This window comes from Oncorhynchus nerka, linkage group LG19 (assembly GCF_034236695.1).
Source record: "Oncorhynchus nerka isolate Pitt River linkage group LG19, Oner_Uvic_2.0, whole genome shotgun sequence".
NCBI classification, from domain to species: Eukaryota; Metazoa; Chordata; class Actinopteri; order Salmoniformes; family Salmonidae; genus Oncorhynchus; species Oncorhynchus nerka.
The window spans coordinates 49,744,188-49,764,780 of record NC_088414.1 but is presented as its reverse complement, the minus strand read 5'-3'; the positions used below and the strand labels follow the sequence as shown (position 1 = coordinate 49,764,780).

At 40.6% G+C, this 20,593-nt stretch overlaps 2 protein-coding genes across 3 annotated transcripts; both read right to left on the bottom strand.

Annotated features, from left to right (window-relative positions):
- Positions 1-1,555: 1,555 nt before the first annotated feature.
- On the bottom strand, positions 1,556-3,838 carry LOC115137492 (high mobility group protein B2-like). Its single transcript, XM_029673817.2, has 5 exons — positions 3,734-3,838; positions 2,783-2,944; positions 2,455-2,606; positions 2,187-2,361; positions 1,556-2,077 (listed from the first exon to the last, which is right to left on the bottom strand). Exons 2-5 carry the CDS (start codon positions 2,930-2,932, stop codon positions 1,910-1,912), a joined length of 645 nt encoding a protein of 214 aa, XP_029529677.1. The 5' UTR covers positions 2,933-2,944; positions 3,734-3,838; the 3' UTR covers positions 1,556-1,909.
- A 5,306-nt stretch (positions 3,839-9,144) lies between these two features.
- LOC135562368 (scrapie-responsive protein 1-like) lies at positions 9,145-18,093 on the bottom strand. 2 transcript variants are annotated; one of them, XM_065004589.1, is made up of 3 exons: positions 18,002-18,093; positions 9,887-10,144; positions 9,145-9,229 (listed from the first exon to the last, which is right to left on the bottom strand). In XM_065004589.1, the coding sequence occupies exons 2-3, from the start codon at positions 10,132-10,134 to the stop codon at positions 9,175-9,177; spliced, it is 303 nt and encodes a 100-aa protein (XP_064860661.1). In that variant the 5' UTR covers positions 10,135-10,144; positions 18,002-18,093; the 3' UTR covers positions 9,145-9,174. The 2 variants fall into 2 exon arrangements, with proteins under 2 accessions (XP_064860661.1, XP_064860662.1); XM_065004590.1 differs by lacking the exon at positions 18,002-18,093 and adding an exon at positions 10,745-10,890.
- Between the last annotated feature and the right edge of the window lie 2,500 nt (positions 18,094-20,593).

Here is a 20,593-nt window from a genome sequence, read left to right as displayed (position 1 = left end):
AATGATGACTGCAAAGCAACCAATTTGTTCAAAGCAAAATTATGAAAATGTGTTTTCTTTGGGGTATGATGTGATATGTATGCATTTTTTATCATGTAAATAGTTTTATTTCTAAAACATAGCACTATGCAGTGAGCCTTGGATGAAGGTGTACATATCTAACTTATAAAAAATATTGGCTCGAACTGTACTCATGGCAATAAATTGAACCTTTTTACCAATGACTTTTGCCCCTTTTCCTTTGAAATTACAATTTTATAGAGATGTGTATTTCTCCAAATTGCATAATAGGGGCCTTTTTTATTGCGCTCAATTGCAGCGATGTTGCGATAGGCCTATGGTATTCATGTATCTTTTGAACCTTCAACATTGTGTTCAGGTCTGATTACACGAAATCCAATGTCTATAGCTAAATCCCCCAGATTTTGGGGTCCTCCCCCCTCCCCCAGATAAACATGGTCTCATTTGTATGTTATCTATCCAAAAGAAAATGCCTCGACCCTGTCTGGCCATATGTCAACCACTCCAACTGCAGTAGATTTAAGACATGCATTTCCCTCAGACCATCTGTGCCCTATTGACTTGTTAGCTGGTAACCAGGTCTACAACCAAAGGTGAAAGTCAACCTTGCAAGATCGAATCCCCGAGCTGACGTGGTAAAAATCTGTCGTTCTGCCCCTGAACAAGGCAGTTAACTGTTCCTAGGCCATCATTGAACATAAGAATTTGTTCTTAACTGACCTGCCTAGCTAAATACAGGTAAAACTCCATTTCTACAATTTTACAGTAGAAGGAAATAAGTCAATATAAATGCATTTCATGACTGGGAGTACAGATATGCATCAGTTGGTCAGTATACCTTAAGGGCATGGATCAGAAAATCAGTCAGTATTTGGTGTGATTTTTTTGCAGGCCATTAAACTGGGACAGATCCTTGCATCATGTTGAAACATGGCACGATAATGGGCCTTGATCTTATCAGTATCTGTGCATTCAAATTACCATTGATAAATGCAGTTAATTGTCTAGCTTATGCCTACCCATAACCCAGCTGACATCAGCAAACCCCTTTCCCACACGATGTAGAGAAGCGAACTTTGAGGGGTTGCTAGACTTGGTATGCCCAACTGCACTCAACTTTGTGGCATTGTTGACAAACTGCACATTTGAGTGGCCTTTAATGTATTGCTTAATATGCCACACGACAGGTAGATTATCTAGGCAAAGGAGAAATGCTCCTTCACTGGGTGGTAGAAATACACAGAAAATTAGCTTTTGTCAGCTCATGAAACCCAACATGTTGCATTTATTAAGCTATACCAATGAAGTTTTAGTGCAATTTAATAGGTCACTACCTTGAAACTAGTAGCTAACCAACATGGAGTACATTTGGCTACTTTTACACAGCCAATTCAGATATTTTCTACCACGTGGGCTTTTAAATGATCAGATCTAAAAGCCCAGTTAGTGGGGCGTGGAGAAGGGGGGAATAATTCTGAATTGGACTAGTTGTCTAATCACATCTCTAAACTTGTCAACAAGGCAAGGAAGTTAATCAATATACAAAACAAATTTTTATTATAAAAAGAAATCATTCTACACTGAAACTCCACATTAAAAATGGGTCGCAAACGTCTACACATTTTTCCTTGCATTTCTTAAAAAACGGCAGTGGAAACGATATCAATATAGGGCGGAAAAGAACATGCCACCATCCAAAGACAAAACAAGCAGTGCTTTGAGAATAAGAGCTGTTCATTTACAAGACAGCACAATATGACCCCCTGTATGCATTATTGCAGCCATTGCACATCACTGTACATGTTCTGAAAAATCCAAAATGCTATAAATGTTACATTGTCAGGTTCACATTGTTTTGCAAATACTCCAGCTCAAGTTTCCAGGCAGTTTAGTCGTCATCCTCGTCATCATCCTCTTCCTCGTCATCATCCTCCTCTTCGTCATCATCATCGTCATCATCATCCATGGGCGCTGCCTTCTTGCCAACAGCTGGCCTGCCGGGGCCACTCTTAGCAGTTGCACCTGCGCCTCCCTTAGCCTTGTAGGCAGCAACATCCTACAACAAACAATTCAGTTAACAAAAATAGACTTAATTTTCGTGACCTACAACAGTTCTAGTCGGTAATGATAAGTGAGAGTTGAAGTGGTTCTGGAGTGGACCTTACCTTCTCATACTTCTCCTTCAGCTTGGCGGCCTTTGCTTCGTGTGGCTGCTTGTCTTTGGGAGTCTGCTTGCCCCACAGCAGACCCAGCTGCTTGGCGATGTCTCCAATGCCCATGCCTGGGTTATCAGCCTTGATTCTTCCACGGTGTTCAGCACAGAACACGAAAAATGCAGAACTATCGGGGATAGAATGTTGAGAACACATTTAGTTCAAAAATCGGAACAGAACGCTACAGAAATCGATACAGTTGTATAAGTGGAGTACTTACGGTGGCCTCTTGGGGGCATTGGGGTCCTTCTTTCTCTTTCCTGCTGCCTTAGATCCCTTGGGGGGCACATAACCCTTCATGTCCTTGTCATAACGGACTTTGTCACCCTTGGCCATGTCCTCAAACTTCACCTTCTCTTTTGCAGACATGGTCTGGAAAAGGGAAAAACTTCATTAGTCACACCACTCATTGAAGCATCCATGTTGCGGACAAATCCCCACCATTTGATACATTGACTTGCTAACGGTTTCGTCATCACGCTTTGCCCCGCCCCTTGCCCCCCGGAAAAAAACAACTTTTACATGGCGGCCGCTCAGTCAGAACTTACCCTCCACCTCTCTGAGCATTTCTTTGAGAACTCGGAAAAGTTCACTGAAGTTCCTGGGTGTTTTTTCTTGTGTTCTTCCCGGCACGTCGCAACAAAGAACGCATAGGAAGAAGTCTTTCCCTTCGGCTTATTAGGATCTTTACCCGGCATGGCTGCTATATTCTGAAAAAGGGAGAAAAAAAAACATTAAACAAAAAAATGTAATAACATCTGAAAATACATAAATACCGTTAAAGGTATGTATTCGGATGGTACCACCGAGTAAACGACCCACAAACCACTCCACGGACAGCCCAAGGACGCGAAACAGCGCTAATCCGATTGAGTTCCTGCTTCATTGTGGCTACAAGGCTAGGACAATAAGCGTCCCTCCATTTTGTTTCCCGCCTAAACCAAGTATCCAAAAAATGCAATAAGTAGGATCAAATAATTTATTCGTTGATAAATTGGTCATCAGAAGGATACCCGTTAGTCATAAATAAACACCGAAAGGTTACCTAAACCATTTCTGCAAGGCTGATCAAAGTTAAGTCTAGGAACGACGCTAGCTAGGCTAGCTCAATGGCAGCAAGTATGGAATGCATCGTGCAACATCGCCAACTACCTAGCACGATGTTAGCATGTTATGTCTGAAAGAAGTACCCAAAAAGTATTTTCTGGGCGGAAAACATCTTCAAAATGTTCCTTATCATACTGAACATTCTAGGCTACGACCAGAACAATACATTATTAAAAAATCTGTTAAGGCATCAAGTTAGCCAGCTAAATAGCAACTGCATCACAGCGCGCGCTTCACAACTTCGCTGGCTTAGTTGAGTAAAATAAGTTTACAACATATATTCTTCAGTAAGCATTTGAGAGGTTTTGTCTTATGTTCAAAAGCATTCCAAAAACAAACTACATGTAGAAAATCACGAAAGATTTGATAGGCGTAGAAGTTCCCTTACTCACCTATTATCCAGCCACACAAATACAATGAGTGCCAATGTAAAGTCCTTCGCACTGTTTTGTGAGTGGGAGACAGTTCGCACAAACTTGATTAAATGTTTTTAGAGCTCCTCCCGCTTGTCATATACGGTTGGCTGAAATTACGCATTTCAATTTGAATCTGGGACCCAAGGGCATGAACGGTGTTTGGATTGGCTGAAGGTCTATATTTTGAGACTATCATGGTTGTCTGTGGCGGCTCAATGGCAAACTCATGTGATTGGCCGGAGTGGGGATTTAAAATAGACGGCGCCAAAAGCCTAAACGCTTTGAAGGGGGTTGGTTGTGTGTTGAATGCCCGTTCCCACCAAGATCATTGGGACGTCCCTACCTTAACCATACCTATTAACCTACCGTAACTATTTAAAATGTTAACTGCAATGGGACTGGTAGTGACGACCCAAGGATCATATTAACAGGATCCGTTGCCACTGCTAGCCTGTCAGATAATTTAGGAAACAATAGAAATTAACAGTTATTGGTGAAAATAAAAACGCAAAATTAAGCCAAACTGTATTCATGTAAAGGTGTAAAACGTTTTCAATATTTCAGACAGTGTTACAACGTTACTACAGACAGACCCCACACAGCCATTGATACGTTTTGCCTGAGCTCCTATAAATGCTCAAATGTTTCCATGTGCAAGTGTCCATCTAGCCAGTCAGAAATGTAAAAGCAAGCTCCACCATAACCGCAGGACAAGAGCACAAAGGCTAGCAGGGGAACAGCTGTCAACTGCGTGCAGATGCGACCCCAGTGTGCTCCCACGCTTTGTGTTGTACTACCGAGCCGCAGACACTGTAGCGATGTAAAGCCACGCCACGCGACTGAAGCTTTTGTTTTCAAACAGTCTTAAATCAGGATATCATTGCAATATTGGCCGAGTAGTAGCTTTATATAGCCTAGTTAAGCCTATAGCCTAGCCTAGCCTATTGTTGCAGCCTGGTCTCATAGACTAGACGTAGAATAGTACATTCAAATCCGGATTACTCAAATTGGTATGATGTTTATTTTGATATGCTTACATAAGCACATTATAGCTTACGGCAAAAATGGGTAGGGTATAATGCGAAAGTCTAGCAACTCACAAAAGGTTGTGAGTTCGAATTTCATCATGGATAACTTCAGCATTTTAGCTAATTAGCAACTTTTCAACTATGTACTACTTTTTAGCTACTTTGCAACTACTTAGAATGTTAGCTAACCCTTCCCCCAAACCTAACCTTAAAACCCTTTTAGCTAACCCTAACTTTAACCTAACTCCTAAACGAAACCCTAACCCCTAGCTTAGCTAACGTCAGCCAACTAGCTAACATTAGTCACCTTGCCACCTAGCTAGAATGCATAGTATATCATATGCTTTGCTAATTCATAACATATTGTATGTTTCACATATTCATTTCACAAATTCGTAACATATTGTACGTTTGCATTTGTTAAATATAATATGAATTGTAACGTGTAACTATCATACAAAATGGGTGATGGACATCCACAAATACATACCATACGAAAGTAAACATATCATACCATATAGAGGGTACAGAATCATACGTAATGCTCTGAGACCAGGTTGCAGCCAGCATGATAATTTCCCCTAATCAATCAGTGCAGCAATCAACACTACAGACAAGTATGTTTATTCTCACAAATTGATGTACATTATCACATAATCAATGTGTGTTTGCTAGCTACTGTCCCCATGTCCTTAGCTGCAATTTCAGATAGACCTATTAGGCAACATACCTGAGCTATTTTGATGCATCAGCAATACATGTACCCATTTTATAACTAATTAGTCCAGGTGTGTGGCGAGCTCGAGCTTGGTGGTCAATTGTTGTGGTCAGCTTTCTAGATTTACTACATTAAAGTAGTAGTCCAATGTCTAAATAATTTATGGAGAACTTCTCCTTGCTCTACACTCTTCGAAAAAAGGTGCTACCTAGAACCTAAACACGTTCTTTGGCTGTCCCCATAGGAGAACCCTTTGAAGAACCCTTTTTGGTTCCAGTTAGATCCCTTTTGAGTTCCATGTAGAGGGTTCTACATATAACCCCAAATAGTTCTACCTGGAACCATTCGCCTACCTCCTCATGCCTTTTGCACACATTGTATATAGACTGCCCATTTTTTTCTACTGTGTTATTGACTTGTTAATTGTTTACTCCATGTGTAACTCTGTGTTGTCTGTTCACACTGCTATGCTTTATCTTGGCCAGGTCGCAGTTGCAAATGAGAACTTGTTCTCAACTAGCCTACCTGGTTAAATAAAGGTGAAATAAAAATTTTAAAAAAGGGTTCTCCTATGGGGACAGCCAAAGAACCATTTTGGAACAATTTTTGTAAGAGTGTAAGCCTAAAACAAACCTATGGCACTTCTCTTGAAAAATTAAAAGGGCCTACTTTGTTGCTAGCATTAACAATGTTCAGCCATCTTCACTGTTGTTCTGTCAGTCAGGCTGCTTCATGGTAGAAACTAGGTGGTAGCCTATACAATTACAACCTGAAGTGACTTTTTTCGTAGCAGGTTAGGAGAATTTATTCAGCAGGTTCAGGAGAATTAAGGTAGCAGGTTAGGGGATTTAGGAAAGGTTAGAAAAAGGGTTAGAGGTTAGCTATAATGCTCTGCTAACCGGTTATGCTTTTGAAAAGTAACTTCCGGTCGTAGCTGTACTCCATCAAGTCACAACCCTGCTTCATTCCTCCTGTTCTGTTTTGCTTTCTCACAGCCAGGGCCACAGCAGAACAGGAGCAGTTCAGCTCAAACCGGTTTAAGTGTGTCAGGAGGAGAAAAAGTAAACAGAGTTGTTGGGGTTGTATGTCAAGATTTATTGTGAGTGCCTTTTCTCCTGCAGGCCTCAGCTGCTCAAGTGTAAATGAGGCTGAGCGTCCATGTTGCCACTATGTTGAATGCTGCCATAGCAGCTGCACTTGGAGAGGAAGATTCCTAGAAGGTCCAAGGATCTCCCAGTACAGTAAAGTTGTTTATTCTCATTCCATAGCACCAACATAGTAGTATGCTTATGACATAGTAGGCCCTTGTTTACGCTTGCCAACAAGTGACTCATATGTTAATTATAATTAGGTTATCCTATTTCACACATGTACAAATTTGCTTTTTGCATGCTCCCATTCCCCTGAGTCACCCTTTTGGATCTTGGGTTCATACAGCCAAGGATAAGCCATTATTGATGAAACCTTGGAGCAATTAGGGTTAAGTGCCTTGCTCAAGGGCACAGACAGATTTTTCATCTAGTCGGCTGGGATTCAAACCAGTGACCTTCTAGTTACTGGCCTAACACTCTTAACCTATTAGGCTACCTGCCACCCCAGAGCCTACCACCAGTAGCTGGGTAAATTGAAAGTCACAATTAAGCACTGTAAAAAATTGACCCAGGTAACTTGTGGCAACCTATAGTAAATGTGAACAAATAGCATACCAAATGAAGAAGGTCAAAATGAAAGATAAGGCCACAAGACAAAAGATGTAAAGTAGATGCTCAAATTTTCCTTTCTAGCCTCAACAACACAGCCGCTCTCACCCAGCCCATAGTAAAGCACATAGCCTCACAAGCAAAAAGAGCTGACAAGACCATCAGCATTAGCATAAAACTGTAAGCCCCCAGTTGTTTGCAATGGCCCAACTGACAAAACACCCTTTCACATACTTCACAGGACCGAGATCCTATTCACACTGGATCCTCATTGTGGGAAGCAGATGACTTTATCCACAGGGTGTCAAACATAGGTATTAAAGGTGGCAGGAGAGGTTCCTCTCCAATTACCATCTTCAGTGCTGAGTTTTTCGCACGAGTTACATTGCAAACAGTGGATTGATTTGTCTCAACTTGTATATGATTTTAGACATAGGGAAAAAAACAGGATAGCAGTTTATGGGTTGTTTATGTGTTGACTTTGAACTCCAGGACTGAAGTAGTGAAGTATTTTGGACTCCCTGAGTGGCCCAGGGTCTAAGGCACTACATCTCAGTGCTTGAGGCCTCACTACAGACACCCTGGTTCCAATTGGAGTTCCATAGGGCGGCGAACAAAAAGATCAGAGTCATCCGGGTTTGGCCGGTGTAGACCGTCATTGTAAATAAGAATTTGTTCTTAATTGACTTGCTGAGTTAAATAAAGGTAAAAAAATATATATATTAATATATATATAATGGTGAGATGCATTTGTGCGATTTGACATCCTTCATTGTGGGCCTATTCTACAGTTACTGGAATCTATTATCAGTGACTGAGAATAACAGTGAATCCGTGAATAAATCTTATCCACTCAAGAGCCTTAATTCAGTTTGTTTACATAGAGCAGTAGAACAATCTCTTCTAATTACAACAATATGAATCAGTGATGTTTTGCAACTGACTGACAAAAGCATGTTTATCAACAACAAACTGAAACATAACAAGCTCTCAAAGGAAACATGAGCTACAAAGGTGGTTTCATGATACAACAAGTAAGGCCTGCAGGCAAAATAACACTCAAACCGATCTGTTTATTAATATTCTCACATACAGTGTTGTAATTGACACAAAATCATTGGATAAGTACAGGGAGATGTCATGGAGCAGTAGAGCAACTTGTTTAAACAGCTCCACCAGTCTAGGTGATCTGACGTTGTTATTCACATTTTAGTCATTTAGCACTCTGATCCAGAAGGACTTACAGTTAGTTAGGCCTAGTAACACACACAGTACTATAATCATTTTGCAAAGACATTTACAATACAGTTGTACAGCCCACTTGTTTCAGCCATGTAAAATCATGCTTCATAGGCTCATCACAACATCACATTTTATGATCCTGCTGACATTTATGGCATTTAATAGCCTTGAATATAAAATGGAATGTCTCTCATGAATGGCATACTATTAACTATTGAATAATATTTTTGGGATGTGCGACAACTCAATATAAAGGCACACTCGTGGTATTACTGTACTACAACTATCTGTTTACGTTTGGGTGTAGATAATGGGGGTGTCACATCATTGCGAATGCCAAATGAAGGGTCTGCCAAGTCAGATATACAAGTGTTGAACTGTAGCCTTGGCAAAGGAGGGACACGGGCTGCATTTATTGAATTGTCTTCACAGATACTAAATATACTGGGTGCTGTATTTGAGACTGAAAATAATCCATTTTATTTGTAGGCCCAAGTATTGTGAAAGATGGGCCTCTTTTTTTTCAGCTTCAAAGCTTGTGCTTTTGTTTTAGCTCCAGCCTTCTGAACTTGTCGTTGTTGTAGCTGTCTCCAAGTGAAGAATGAAATGCATGTAATTCTGTAGTCCGGAATGGATGGGCCCATCCCCTTGGCCCCATTTACTCTTTACTCTTGTTTCAATTCAGAAGATTGCACCGTCCGTTCACTGTCCATTCAAACGACTGATGGCTCAGATGGTTTTGCATGGAATTATAAAGGAGATTTTGGGTCCAAAGAAGACATCCCTGGAACAACATGAAAATAAAAACATGTGTTTAGTAGTGTGCCCTATTAGCCTGAATCCAAGACTATGGTAAACTGTCCATGCCTTTCTAGTGGATGGACCATGTGATTCAGGAGAGAATGGCCTAGTTAATGAAGGAAGCATCTAGTCAAGAATGGCATTATTTTCAAGTGATAACCTGATCAACTGTGATTGAAAACTGATAAGCTCCCTGTATCTGTTTGATTTCCAGGCATATAGTGCCTCTTAAAGGAAAAACACTTCTCTGTAGTCAACAGCTGACTAAAAACAGCCAAAATGCATAGGCCTAGCCATAGCGTATTTGCATTACACGAGCAAAGGCCATGATGTAAAAACAGCACGGATGACCTTTTAACAAAAGTCAACTCCACATCACAGCTCACTGCAAGGCAGCACACGTGCCTGCCTGTATTAATAGGTGGCTTATGATAATCACAATGTAGGCAGTGTTCACTGGGCAGCCTGTGACTGGATCCACCTCGTTCCCAACTATAATTGCCCGCCGGCCTCCATTCGGCCTCCAGTGCACATAACAGCACCACAGAGCCATCCACTGTTCCAGAACTGTATTAACATCGACTGTATATGTGTGCTGAACATGGGCGCCGCCTACTGGCGGAGAATGGAATTGCTGTACCTTGGGCAGCAGAGGAGCTCACTGAAGTTACAGTAGCACACCATGTCGCATTTGTTCCCCTCCCAGAAATGGTTCTGCAGGGAATCGATGGGTCGCATGGTCGCAACTCCGTTGGAGATGCCAACATTGCGACAGTCCCTGTCCTTCAAGACTTTCTTGTAGCAGGACCAGCGGTTTGATGGAATGGCCTCGCTGCCCATTGCCAACAGTCCAACCAAGAGAATTGCAGCAATGAGTAGTACCTTCATTTTGATCAAGCTGTAAATAGGACGACATAATGTATATAATTGGTTAGAATGTCTCCAAAGTCACCCCAGTCATTAATATATACATACATTTTAACATTAACTACAAATCCAACCCACAAAAAATGTATTCCCGTTAGGGCCATAAGCAGGGTCTGAGTTTTAGTAAGGTCCAGAGGGGGTGGAGGGACATTTTTTAAAAGTTTATATTGCATTTCTATCAAATAAAACAAATCTAAAATGCTATTTGGAAGAGAGCAAATACAGACAAATATGTACCCAGTCATTATCACATTGGTTGCTGTAGCTTAATTTACCTCAGTTGATCAACAAAACACGTAGCCTATTAGATCTACAATTTGCCACTACACATTAACTCAGCACCGAGATGAAAAAGTTCAATATGTAGAGAGGGATCTGTTAGAATATGTATTTATTTATTAACAAAACGCAAACAAATATGTTTACTTTGCAGGACTTTGTATTGCAATGTCCTGCAATTATACACATTTTATTATGGGCTGTGCAGCTTAAAAGCTAATTTCCTGCAATTGGATACATGTTGCCATGACTTATGCCATGTTAAAGATGTAAAGTTCCACGCATAGAGGACCTGCGTGGTTCTGGTACCGGTTCCGACCGACACGTTCGCTTATAAAATCGACCTGTGGACACCGTAGATCAAAATGGCTTGCATCGAGCGGTAACGCGGGTTCATAACGACTCATTTGTGTATCTCTTCCGCCTGTGTGATTTAGGACAGAGAGGAAGAGGAATAGAGATGCCCATCTTTCGGCGGAAAGATGTCTCCTTCAGTAGGTGGCGTTTTTCGCCCACCAAGCAAAGAGTTTTTTGTATGGAAGTCAATGAGAGAGTGTTGAATTTGGTAAACCCAAAAAATGTATGGCTTATTTGCTACGTTAGGTTTATTTCATCCAGTAATAGTTTCCGAATGGTTAAATTGTTACGAGTGTATTGATATAAGCAGGGCACGTGACATCCCGGCAATTTTGAGAAAAAACACTTTATATGAGTGTTGTCTCGAGATGGCTATGCAATATTCATTACATGAGGCCAGTAATGTAGCGTCTGTCTCCATTGAATACAGGCAGTTGACGTCGAATTTTCAAAAGAGATTACAATAATTAGATGTATCCACCAATCCAAATAAATAATAGGCGGGATCTAGACAGCACACCGTACCGCTTCGTTGACAACATTGTCAAGACAGCGAGACATGTATATCCATAATCTTCGTTTATGATGTGAAATCTGACACCACTTGAAGCTGGGACGTCCCTCCTACCATTTCATTCGCTCTTCCGACTGTCCATCAACTCCTGGCTAAACCATACATCACAGCCGCTGACAAAGCACATGCCTTAAAATCCTGACATCGTAGCGCAACAGGATAGAGTAGTTTCGTCGCTCGAGCACGTTCAGAGATCGATTTATAACCAACTTTATTACAGTAATTTAAAAAGATTACTCGTTTTTAAACAAAAAACACTTTTTGTTTGTCCTAGACAGACAATATTAAGATGAAAGGCGAGTTCAGGAAGCCAAGCCAGAGCTCTCTTCACAGCGGTGGGGGCAGACGTTTTGATCAAGAGAGACCTGCATATTTGATCTAATACTAGACATACAAATATGTATTTTACAGTTATAAGGAAGGTGAAATCTTATAGTTATTATTTTTATAATTTCATTATACTATATTTTAAGCGTTATTCATACAGTTTTGTTGAATAGGAAATACATACAAAATAGGAATCATATTTTTACTTGTGTACTTGAGCTTGTGTCCTCAAAAGTGACTACACCTCAGCAATTTATATCTATTTTTATCAGAAAGGTGAGATTTCTTTCTTGGAGTAGGCAGCATTACTTATGGCCCTCATGATAAATAATTTGTTTTGGTGATTACGTAGATTACATTTTAGATTACATTTAGTTACATTTATTAAGAGATATGATATCTGAGTGAGCGTGATTAATAAAATCAATGGGGGACCCCTGGAGGTCAGGGTCCCTAAGCACGTAATTCAGCCATGATTACTAAAAGTTCAAATACTTGGCTAGACTAATTTGACTAATTTACCAATCTTCAAAATGTTAACATCGACTAATTGAGTGACTGAATTGTTAGGTTAGATTACTCGTTGGTTATTACTGCATTGTCGGAACTAGAAGCACAAGCATTTCGCTACACTCGCATTAACATCTGCTAACCATGTGTATGTGACAAATGAATTTGATTTGATTTGACTAATTGAGTCACTGTCAGTGAGTGACATATAAGAAGAGGAAAACTGCTGATGCACAACCAAATTTCGAAAATTCACCAATTGTACAATTCTAACTCTCAACAGTAAGTTGAGACTCCGTCTTCTTTGTGAGCAACTCAGTGTAGATTTGGTCTTGTGTTTTAGGTTATTCTCCTGCTGAAAGGTGAATTCAGCTCCCGGTGTCTGGTGAAAAGCAGACAGAACAATGTTTTCCTCTAGGATTTTCCTGTGCTTAGCTCCATTCCTTTAAAAAAAATCCTGAACCCCGGCCAATTCTTAACTATTACAAGCACACCCATAACATGACCGAATCAAATGAAATAAAATGTTGCGCCGAATAAAATAGGTGTAGGTAGACCTTACAGTGAAATGCTTACTTATGAGACTATAACCAACAATGCAGTTAAAAATAATACAGATGACAGAACAATTTCCAAACGCATGAAGGTACAACGTTCATCGGTACAAACAATAGTAGCAAGTATAAACACCATGGGACCGCGCAGTCGTCATACCGCTCAGGAAGGAGGCACGTTCTGTCTCCTAGAGATTAACATACTTTGGTCCGAAAAGTGCAAATCAATTCCAGAGGTGGTGGCAGGATCATGTTGTGGGGTGCTTTGCTGCAGGAGGGTCTGGTGCACTTCACAAAATAGATGGCATAGATGGCATCATGAGGACGGAAAATTATGTGAATATATTGAAGCAACATCTCAAGACATCAGTTAAAGTTAAAGCTATGTCGCAAATGGCTCTTCCAAATGGACAATGACCTCAAGCATACTTCCAAAGTTGTGGCAAAATGGCTTAAGGACAACAAAGTCAAGGTATTGGAGTGGCCACAAAGCCCTGACCTCAATCCTATAAAAAATTAACCGAAAACGCGTGTGCGAGCAAGAAGGCCTACAAATCTGACTCAGTTACACCAGCTCTGTCAGGAGGAATGAACCAAAATTCACCCAACTTATTGTGGGAAGCTTGTGGAAGGCTACCCAAAATGTTTGACCCAAGTTAAACAATTTAAAGGCAATGCTACCAAATACTAATTGAGTGTACGTAAACTTCTGAACCACTGGGAATGTGATTCAAGAAATACAAGCTGAAATAAATAATTCTCTCTACTATTATTCTGACATTTCACATTCTTAAAATAAAGTGGTGATCCTAACTGACCTAAAACAGGGAATCTTTACTAAGATTAAATGTCAGGAATTGCGAAAAACTGAGTTTAATGTATTTGGCTAAGGTGTATGCAAACTTCCGACTTCAACTGTACATGTATGTAGAGTTATTAAAGTGACTATGCATAGATGATAACAACAGAGAGTAGAAGCGATGTAAAAGGGGGGGTGCAATGCAAATAGTCTGGGAAGCCATTTGATTAGATATTCAGGAGTCTTATGGCTTGGGGGTAGAAGCTGTTTAGAAGCCTCTTTGACCTAGACTTGGCGCTCCGGTACCACTTGCCATGCAGCTGCAGGGAGAACAGTCTATGACTACGGTGGATGGAGTCTTTGACAATTTTTAGGGTCTACCTCTGACACCACCTGGTATAGAGTTTCTGGATGGCAGGAAGCCTGGCCCCAGTGATGTACTGGGCCGTTCGCACTACCCTCTGTCATGCCTTGCGGTCAGAGCAGTTGCCAGACCAGGCAGTGATGCAACCAGTTAGGATGCTCTCGATGGTGCAGCTGTAGAAGCTTTTGAGGATCTGAGGACCCATGCCAAATCTTTTCAGTCTCCTGAGGGGGAATAGGTTTTGTCGTGCCCTCTTCATGACTGTGTGCTTGGACCATGTTAGTTTGTTGGTGATGTGGACACCAAGGAACTTGAAGCTCTCAACCTGCTCCACTGCAGCCCCGTCAATGAGAATAGGGGGCGTGCTCAGTCCTCTTTTTCCTGTAGTCCACAATCATCTCCTTTATCTTGATCACGTTGAGGGAGAGGTTGTTGTCCTGGCACCACACGGCCACGTCTCTGACCTCCTCCTATAGGCTGTCTCGTCTTTTTCGTGATTAGGCCTACCACTGTTCTGTCATCAGCAAACTTAATGATGGTGCTTAGCTTATTGATGAGCTTTGAGGGCACTATATTGTTGAACGCTGAGCTGTAGTCAATGAATAGCATTCTCACATGGGTGTTCCTTTTGTCCAGGTGGGAAAGGGCAGTGTGGAGTGAGATAGAGATTGCATCATCTATGGATCTGTTGGGGCGGTATGCAAATTATTGTGGGTCTGGGATTTCTAGGATAATGGTGTTGATGTGAGCCATGACCAGCCTTTTAAAGCACTTCATGGCTACAGACGTGAGTGCTATGGGTTGGTAGTCATTTAGGCAGGTTACCTTAGTGTTCTTGGGCACAGGTACTGTGGTGGTCTGCTTAAAACGTTGATATTACAGACTCGAACAGGGAGTGGTTGAAAATGTCAGTGAAGACACTTGCCAGTTGGTCAGTGCATGCTCGCAGTACATGTCCTGGTAATCCATCTGGCCCTGCGGCCTTGTGAATATTGACCTGTTTAAAGGTCTTACTCAGATTATCTGCGGCGAGCGTGATCACACAGTCTTCCGGAACAGCTGGTGCTCTCATGCATGTTTCAGTGTTATTTGCCTAGAAGCAAGCATAGAAGTAGTTTGACTTGTCTTGTAGGCTTGTGTCACTGGCCAGCTCTGGGCTGTGCTTCCCTTTGTAGTCTGTAATGGTTTGCAGGCCCTGCCACATCCGGCGAGCATCAGAGCCGGTGCAGTACGATTCAATCTTAGTCCTGTATTGACGCTTTGCCTGTTTGATGGTTGGTGGTAAGGGCGTAGCAGGATTTCTTATAAGCTTCCAGGTTAGAGGTGCGGCAGGGTAGCCTAGTGGTTAGAGCGTTGGACTAGTAACCGGAAGGTTGCAAGCTCAAATCCCCGAGCTGACGATACAAATCTGTTGTTCTACCCCTGAACAGGCAGTTAACCCACTGTTCCTAGGCCGTCATTGAAAATAAGAATTTGTTCTTAACTGACTTGCCTAGTTAAATAAAAAAGTAAAATCAAATTTAAAAAAGAGTTACGCTCTTTGAAAGTGGTAGCTCTAGCCTTTAGCTCAGTGCGGATGTTTGCCTGTAACCCATGGTTAGGGTATGTACGTACAGGCACTGTGGGGACGACGTCACCAATGCCCTTATTGATGAAGCCAAAGACTGATGTGGTGTATTCCTCAATGCCATCGGAGGAATCCCTGAACATATTCCAGTCTAACAAAACAGTCCTGTAGCTTAGCATCTGCTTCATCTGACCACTTTTTATTGATCTAGTCACTGGTGGTTCCTGCTTTCATTTTTGCTTGTAACCAGGAACCAGGAGGATAGGATAGAATTATGGTCAGATTTGCCAAATGGAGGGTGAGGGAGAGCTTTGTATGCGTCTGTGTGAGTAAAGGTGGTCCAGAGTTTTTGCACATTTGTTAGTTTATTTGCGTTGTTTGTATTAGCCACCACTATGTTTGAAAATATTGAGAGTGGTACACTAACGTATTGTATTGGATTTGCCCTAAACATAACACTTTGTATTCAGGGCAAAAAGTGAATTGCTTTGCCAAATTCTTTTGCAGTATTACTTTAGTGTGTTGTTGCAAACAGGATGCATGTTTTGGAATATTTTATTCTGTACAAAGCTTCCTTGATTTCACTCTGTCAATTAGGTTAGTATTGTAGAGTAATTACAATGTTGTTGATCCATCCTCAGTTTTCTCCAGCCATTATAACTGTTTTAGCCATGGTTTCCTAAACCCTGTAACTTTAGTTTTAATGGTGAAGTCCCTGAGTGGTTAGTATTGTAGAGTAAGTACAATGTTGTTGATCCATCCTCAGTTTTCTCTGCAGCCATTAAACCCTGGGAAGGACACCTGTATCTTTTTTAGTGACTGGGTGTATTGATACACAATTGAAAGTGTAATTAATAACTTCACCATGCTCAAATGGATATTCAATATCTGTTTTTTTATTTTTTATTTTAACCACCAATAGGTGCCCTTCTTTGCGAGGCATTGGAAAACCTCCCTGGTCTTTGTGGATGAATCTGTGTTTCAAATTCACTGCACAACTGAGGGAGCTTACAGATAATTGTATGCGTGGGTTACATAGATGAGGTAATCATTCAAAAATCATGCTAAACACTATTATTGAACACAGAGTGAGTCCATGCAATTTATTAGGTGACTTGTTAAGCACATTTGTACTCCAGAACTTATTTAGACTTGCCATAACAAAGAGGTTGAATAGTTTTTGACTCAAGTCTTTCAACTTTTTAAATATTGTATTAATTTGTCATATAAAAAATATATAAGTCCACTTTGACCTTATTGGGCATTGTGTGTAGGCTACTGACAAAACATCTACATTGTATAAATGTTCAAGTCAGGCTGTAACTCAACTAAATGTGGAAAAAGTCAAGGGGTGTGAAAACTTTCTGCAAAAGGCACTTTAAGTAGGACCCTGATTCACATAGTGTTATGATGTTGTTGATTGTAGAATTTGAACCTAGCATAAGTTGGACATCCTCTATAACATTTTTTCAATTTGCAACAATATTGATACTGGACATAAATATTGCATTCATCTGTTATGTCAAAGATTGTTGGATATATACAGCCTTTTTCTATGTCGCTTATGCCACTAAATAATTAAACATTGTGCTTTAAATAGATTCAATATTATTTGCATTTCAATTATATTACCATAACCCATTTATTGCAAAGATTCCTACGGTACAATGATTGCAGCCTTATAAACTTCCCTTCTGTACATTGCAGTTATAACTAGTGCTGAGCAATTTACCGAGATTTAGTTGAATTATTTGAATTCCATTTCGTTCGATTTTTTCTGTGAGGTCAATGCACAAATGGCAGTTTCTGAGAGATAAGTCAGATCCAGCCTGAATTGTGGATGTAGTAGGGAGTTGTCGTTTCCAACAGGCCAATATCCTGCATATTTCAGAGCGTAAATCGTAGTAATTAACTACAATGACCATAATCCACCGGGCATCTACTTGTCCTTTCTATCTTTTCTTTGTGCCTGCTACGGTATTTGTGCCTGCTACGGTAAACGGCAGAAGAATGCGCGATCGTGAGGATTTAAAAACACTGATCTAAGTGATCGAAAGTTCGTATTCAGTCATAGAAGTATGCCTTATTTACTCCGAAGAGATACAAATGAGTGATTTTGTCAGACAGAATATTCAGCAGCTTTGTAGGATGAGATGATGACTTGGAATTAAATAATACAATCATAAAATAAAACCAATGAACATACACAACAACTGAAATATGTTATTAAAGTAATTTGAACATTAACATTATGGTTAATAAGTGATAAGCAGTAATGAGCAGTCACTGCCATCATGGTACTTTTTATTAATTGTTTTATTCTGTGTTGTTACAGCATTCAACCCAAATAACCGAAATCGAAAACGAATTAATATGTTTTAATCATCGAATTATAATCATTCATCATTAGTTATAACTCGTGTTAATTTACGTATAACTCCCAACATTATTATATTTCCAATTACATAACATTATCTGCTGATTAAATGAGCCCTACCTTATTTAGTACTCTCCCCAGGAACGGCAGTAGCTTCTGACCCGTTTTCCTTGGGTACATTTAGTAAGTATAAAACAGAAAACAGAGGAGTCTTTATCCCTACCTACCCCATGCTAAGAGTATGAACCATCTCTCCCCTCTCTCCTCTCAGCCAGTAAACCAGAGAAATAACCAAGGGCATTGATTAAGTCCGCACTCTGCACAAGCACGAAGTTAACGCCATGCACATGCAAGTACGTTAGAGGGCTAAGAGAGGAGGCCAGCATTGGGGAGTGATCCAAACCAAACCTCTCAGTTCTCAGACAGATTTAGCTCATATATGCTGTGAAAAGTACATGAACGGGGTCTGAATCATGGTTTTACAGTCTAGCGGACAAGCAGCGTTTGTTCACATCCAGAATAATGTATAACACCAATTTAGCAGCTTGAAGTAGTAGGCCACATTTTTAGTATATGTGTTTTCAATGTGCTTTTCTTTCTTTTAATTGATTGTATATCAGCCATTTTGCATTTCAATAGACAACCATCCAAGAGCGAATGAAATGAATGCCTGATACTGAATGTTGCCTTTCACTGAAAACTTCTAAAGCATCTGAATTGCTGTGAGTGTTGTAACTGTGGGGATGTGGTGGATGCTCGTACTGTTTAAATGGAGTGTCTGTCTGGGTGTAATGAAATGCACGTGATGCATGCAGTAAATGAACCAGTTGAAGGAAATGCAAGTTTCTCTATAGCTGTAACCTTGTCTTGACTTGGCTCCTTTCCCTTGTTGACACGCAGAGGAGCTCCACTGACTGCTGATAGAGCTGGTTGGCTGTGAAAAAGTATCCGTCACAGCCAAATGTAATCATCTACTTCGTGTGTTAAATCAATTGCTTTCTTATTGGACGGCAGCACAGTTTTATCCGTTGCAGTTCCACTTAAAACAAATCAAGCGGTGCATTTACTTGGTGTTATACAGCTACCGAAAAATTGAGAAATGGCCTTTTGGCTCTGTACATATCCTACTCAATAAAAGATGGCATTTTGCGGTTGACTCTTAATGATGTAATTGACACTGTGATTGGTGTACATGCTCTTCTATGGATGAGCCTTGTTTCATTGAGGATCAGATGGGTTGATGTTAAGAATAGTTTATTAAGACACATTTTATATTTTGATTGGCCTATAGTAGCTCAATAAGTATGGGGAGACCAGGGATGGTTGTAACACAGGATAGTTGTAACACTCAATATCTCCAATCAGAACAAGCTAGAATCATGTGACTCACTGCACATGCTCAGTTTAGTCCTCAACCCTCATCAAGAAGCAAGAGGTAAGAAAAGTACTTTTTTAACCAAATATGTTTTTCTGATGGCATCACCTGCTTTGTAGTAAGATTCACCAAACGTATATGAGCTTTTATAACCAGTGTGTAGATATGTTTGATGCATAGTAACATAAATATAAACACAACATATAAATGTTGGTCCCATGTTTTATGAGCTGGGAAATAAAAGATCCTAGAAGTTATCCATCTGTACAAAAAGCTTATATCTCAAATTCTGTGCACAAATGTGTTTACATCCCTGTTAGTAAGCGTTTTCTCCTTTTCCAAGATGATCCATCCACCTGACAGGTGGCAGCATACCAAGAAGCTGATTAAACAGCACAGGTGCACCTTGTGGCTGGGACAATAAAAGGCCACTTTAAAATGTGCCGTTTTTACTCACACAACACAATGCCACAGATAACTCAAGTTTTGAGGAGCTGCACTGACATGCTGACTGCAGGAATGTCCACCGGCTGTTGCTAGAGAATTTAATGTTAATTTCTCTACCATGTCGCCTCCAACGCCATTTTAGAGAATTCGTAGTACTTGAACCGGCCCCACAGCTGCAGACCACGTGATAACCACGCAAGCCCAAGACCTCCACATCCGGCTTCTCACCCGCGGGATCATCTGAGACCAGCTACCCGGACAGCTGATGACTGGGTTTTGATGACAGCTATGACTGTGGGTTTGCACAAATCAAGAATTACTGCACAAACGGTCAGAAACTGTCTCAGGGACGCTCATCTGCGTGCTCGCTGTCTTCACCAGGGTCTTGACTGCAGTTCAGCATCGTTACCGACTAGTGGGCTTGCGGGTTATACGTGGTCTGCAGCTGTGAGGCTGGTTATTGTCCCCAGCACAAGGTGCACCTGTGTAATGATCATGCTGTTTAATCAGCTTCTGATGCTGCCACACCTGGGTTTGGTGTATGGATGATCTTGGCAAAGTTGAAATGTCACAAACAGGTATGTAAACAGATTTGTGCACAACAGCGAGAGAAATAAGCTAACTGTGCATATCGAAAAGTTCAGAGACTTTTAATTTCAGCTCATGAAACATGGGACCAGGACTTTTACATGTTACATTTATATTTGTTCAGTGTAAATGGTATTGATTGAGGCTAATGGTACTCTTCAAGTGATTGTTAGTGATAGCACCATCTTGTACATTTTCACACTGGCAACTTTACAGATTTTGGCTCATATTCATTAGAGAAAAGTTGAATGCCTTATTATGTTGTTACCTTCTATAATGATTTTTTATGGTATGATTATGCA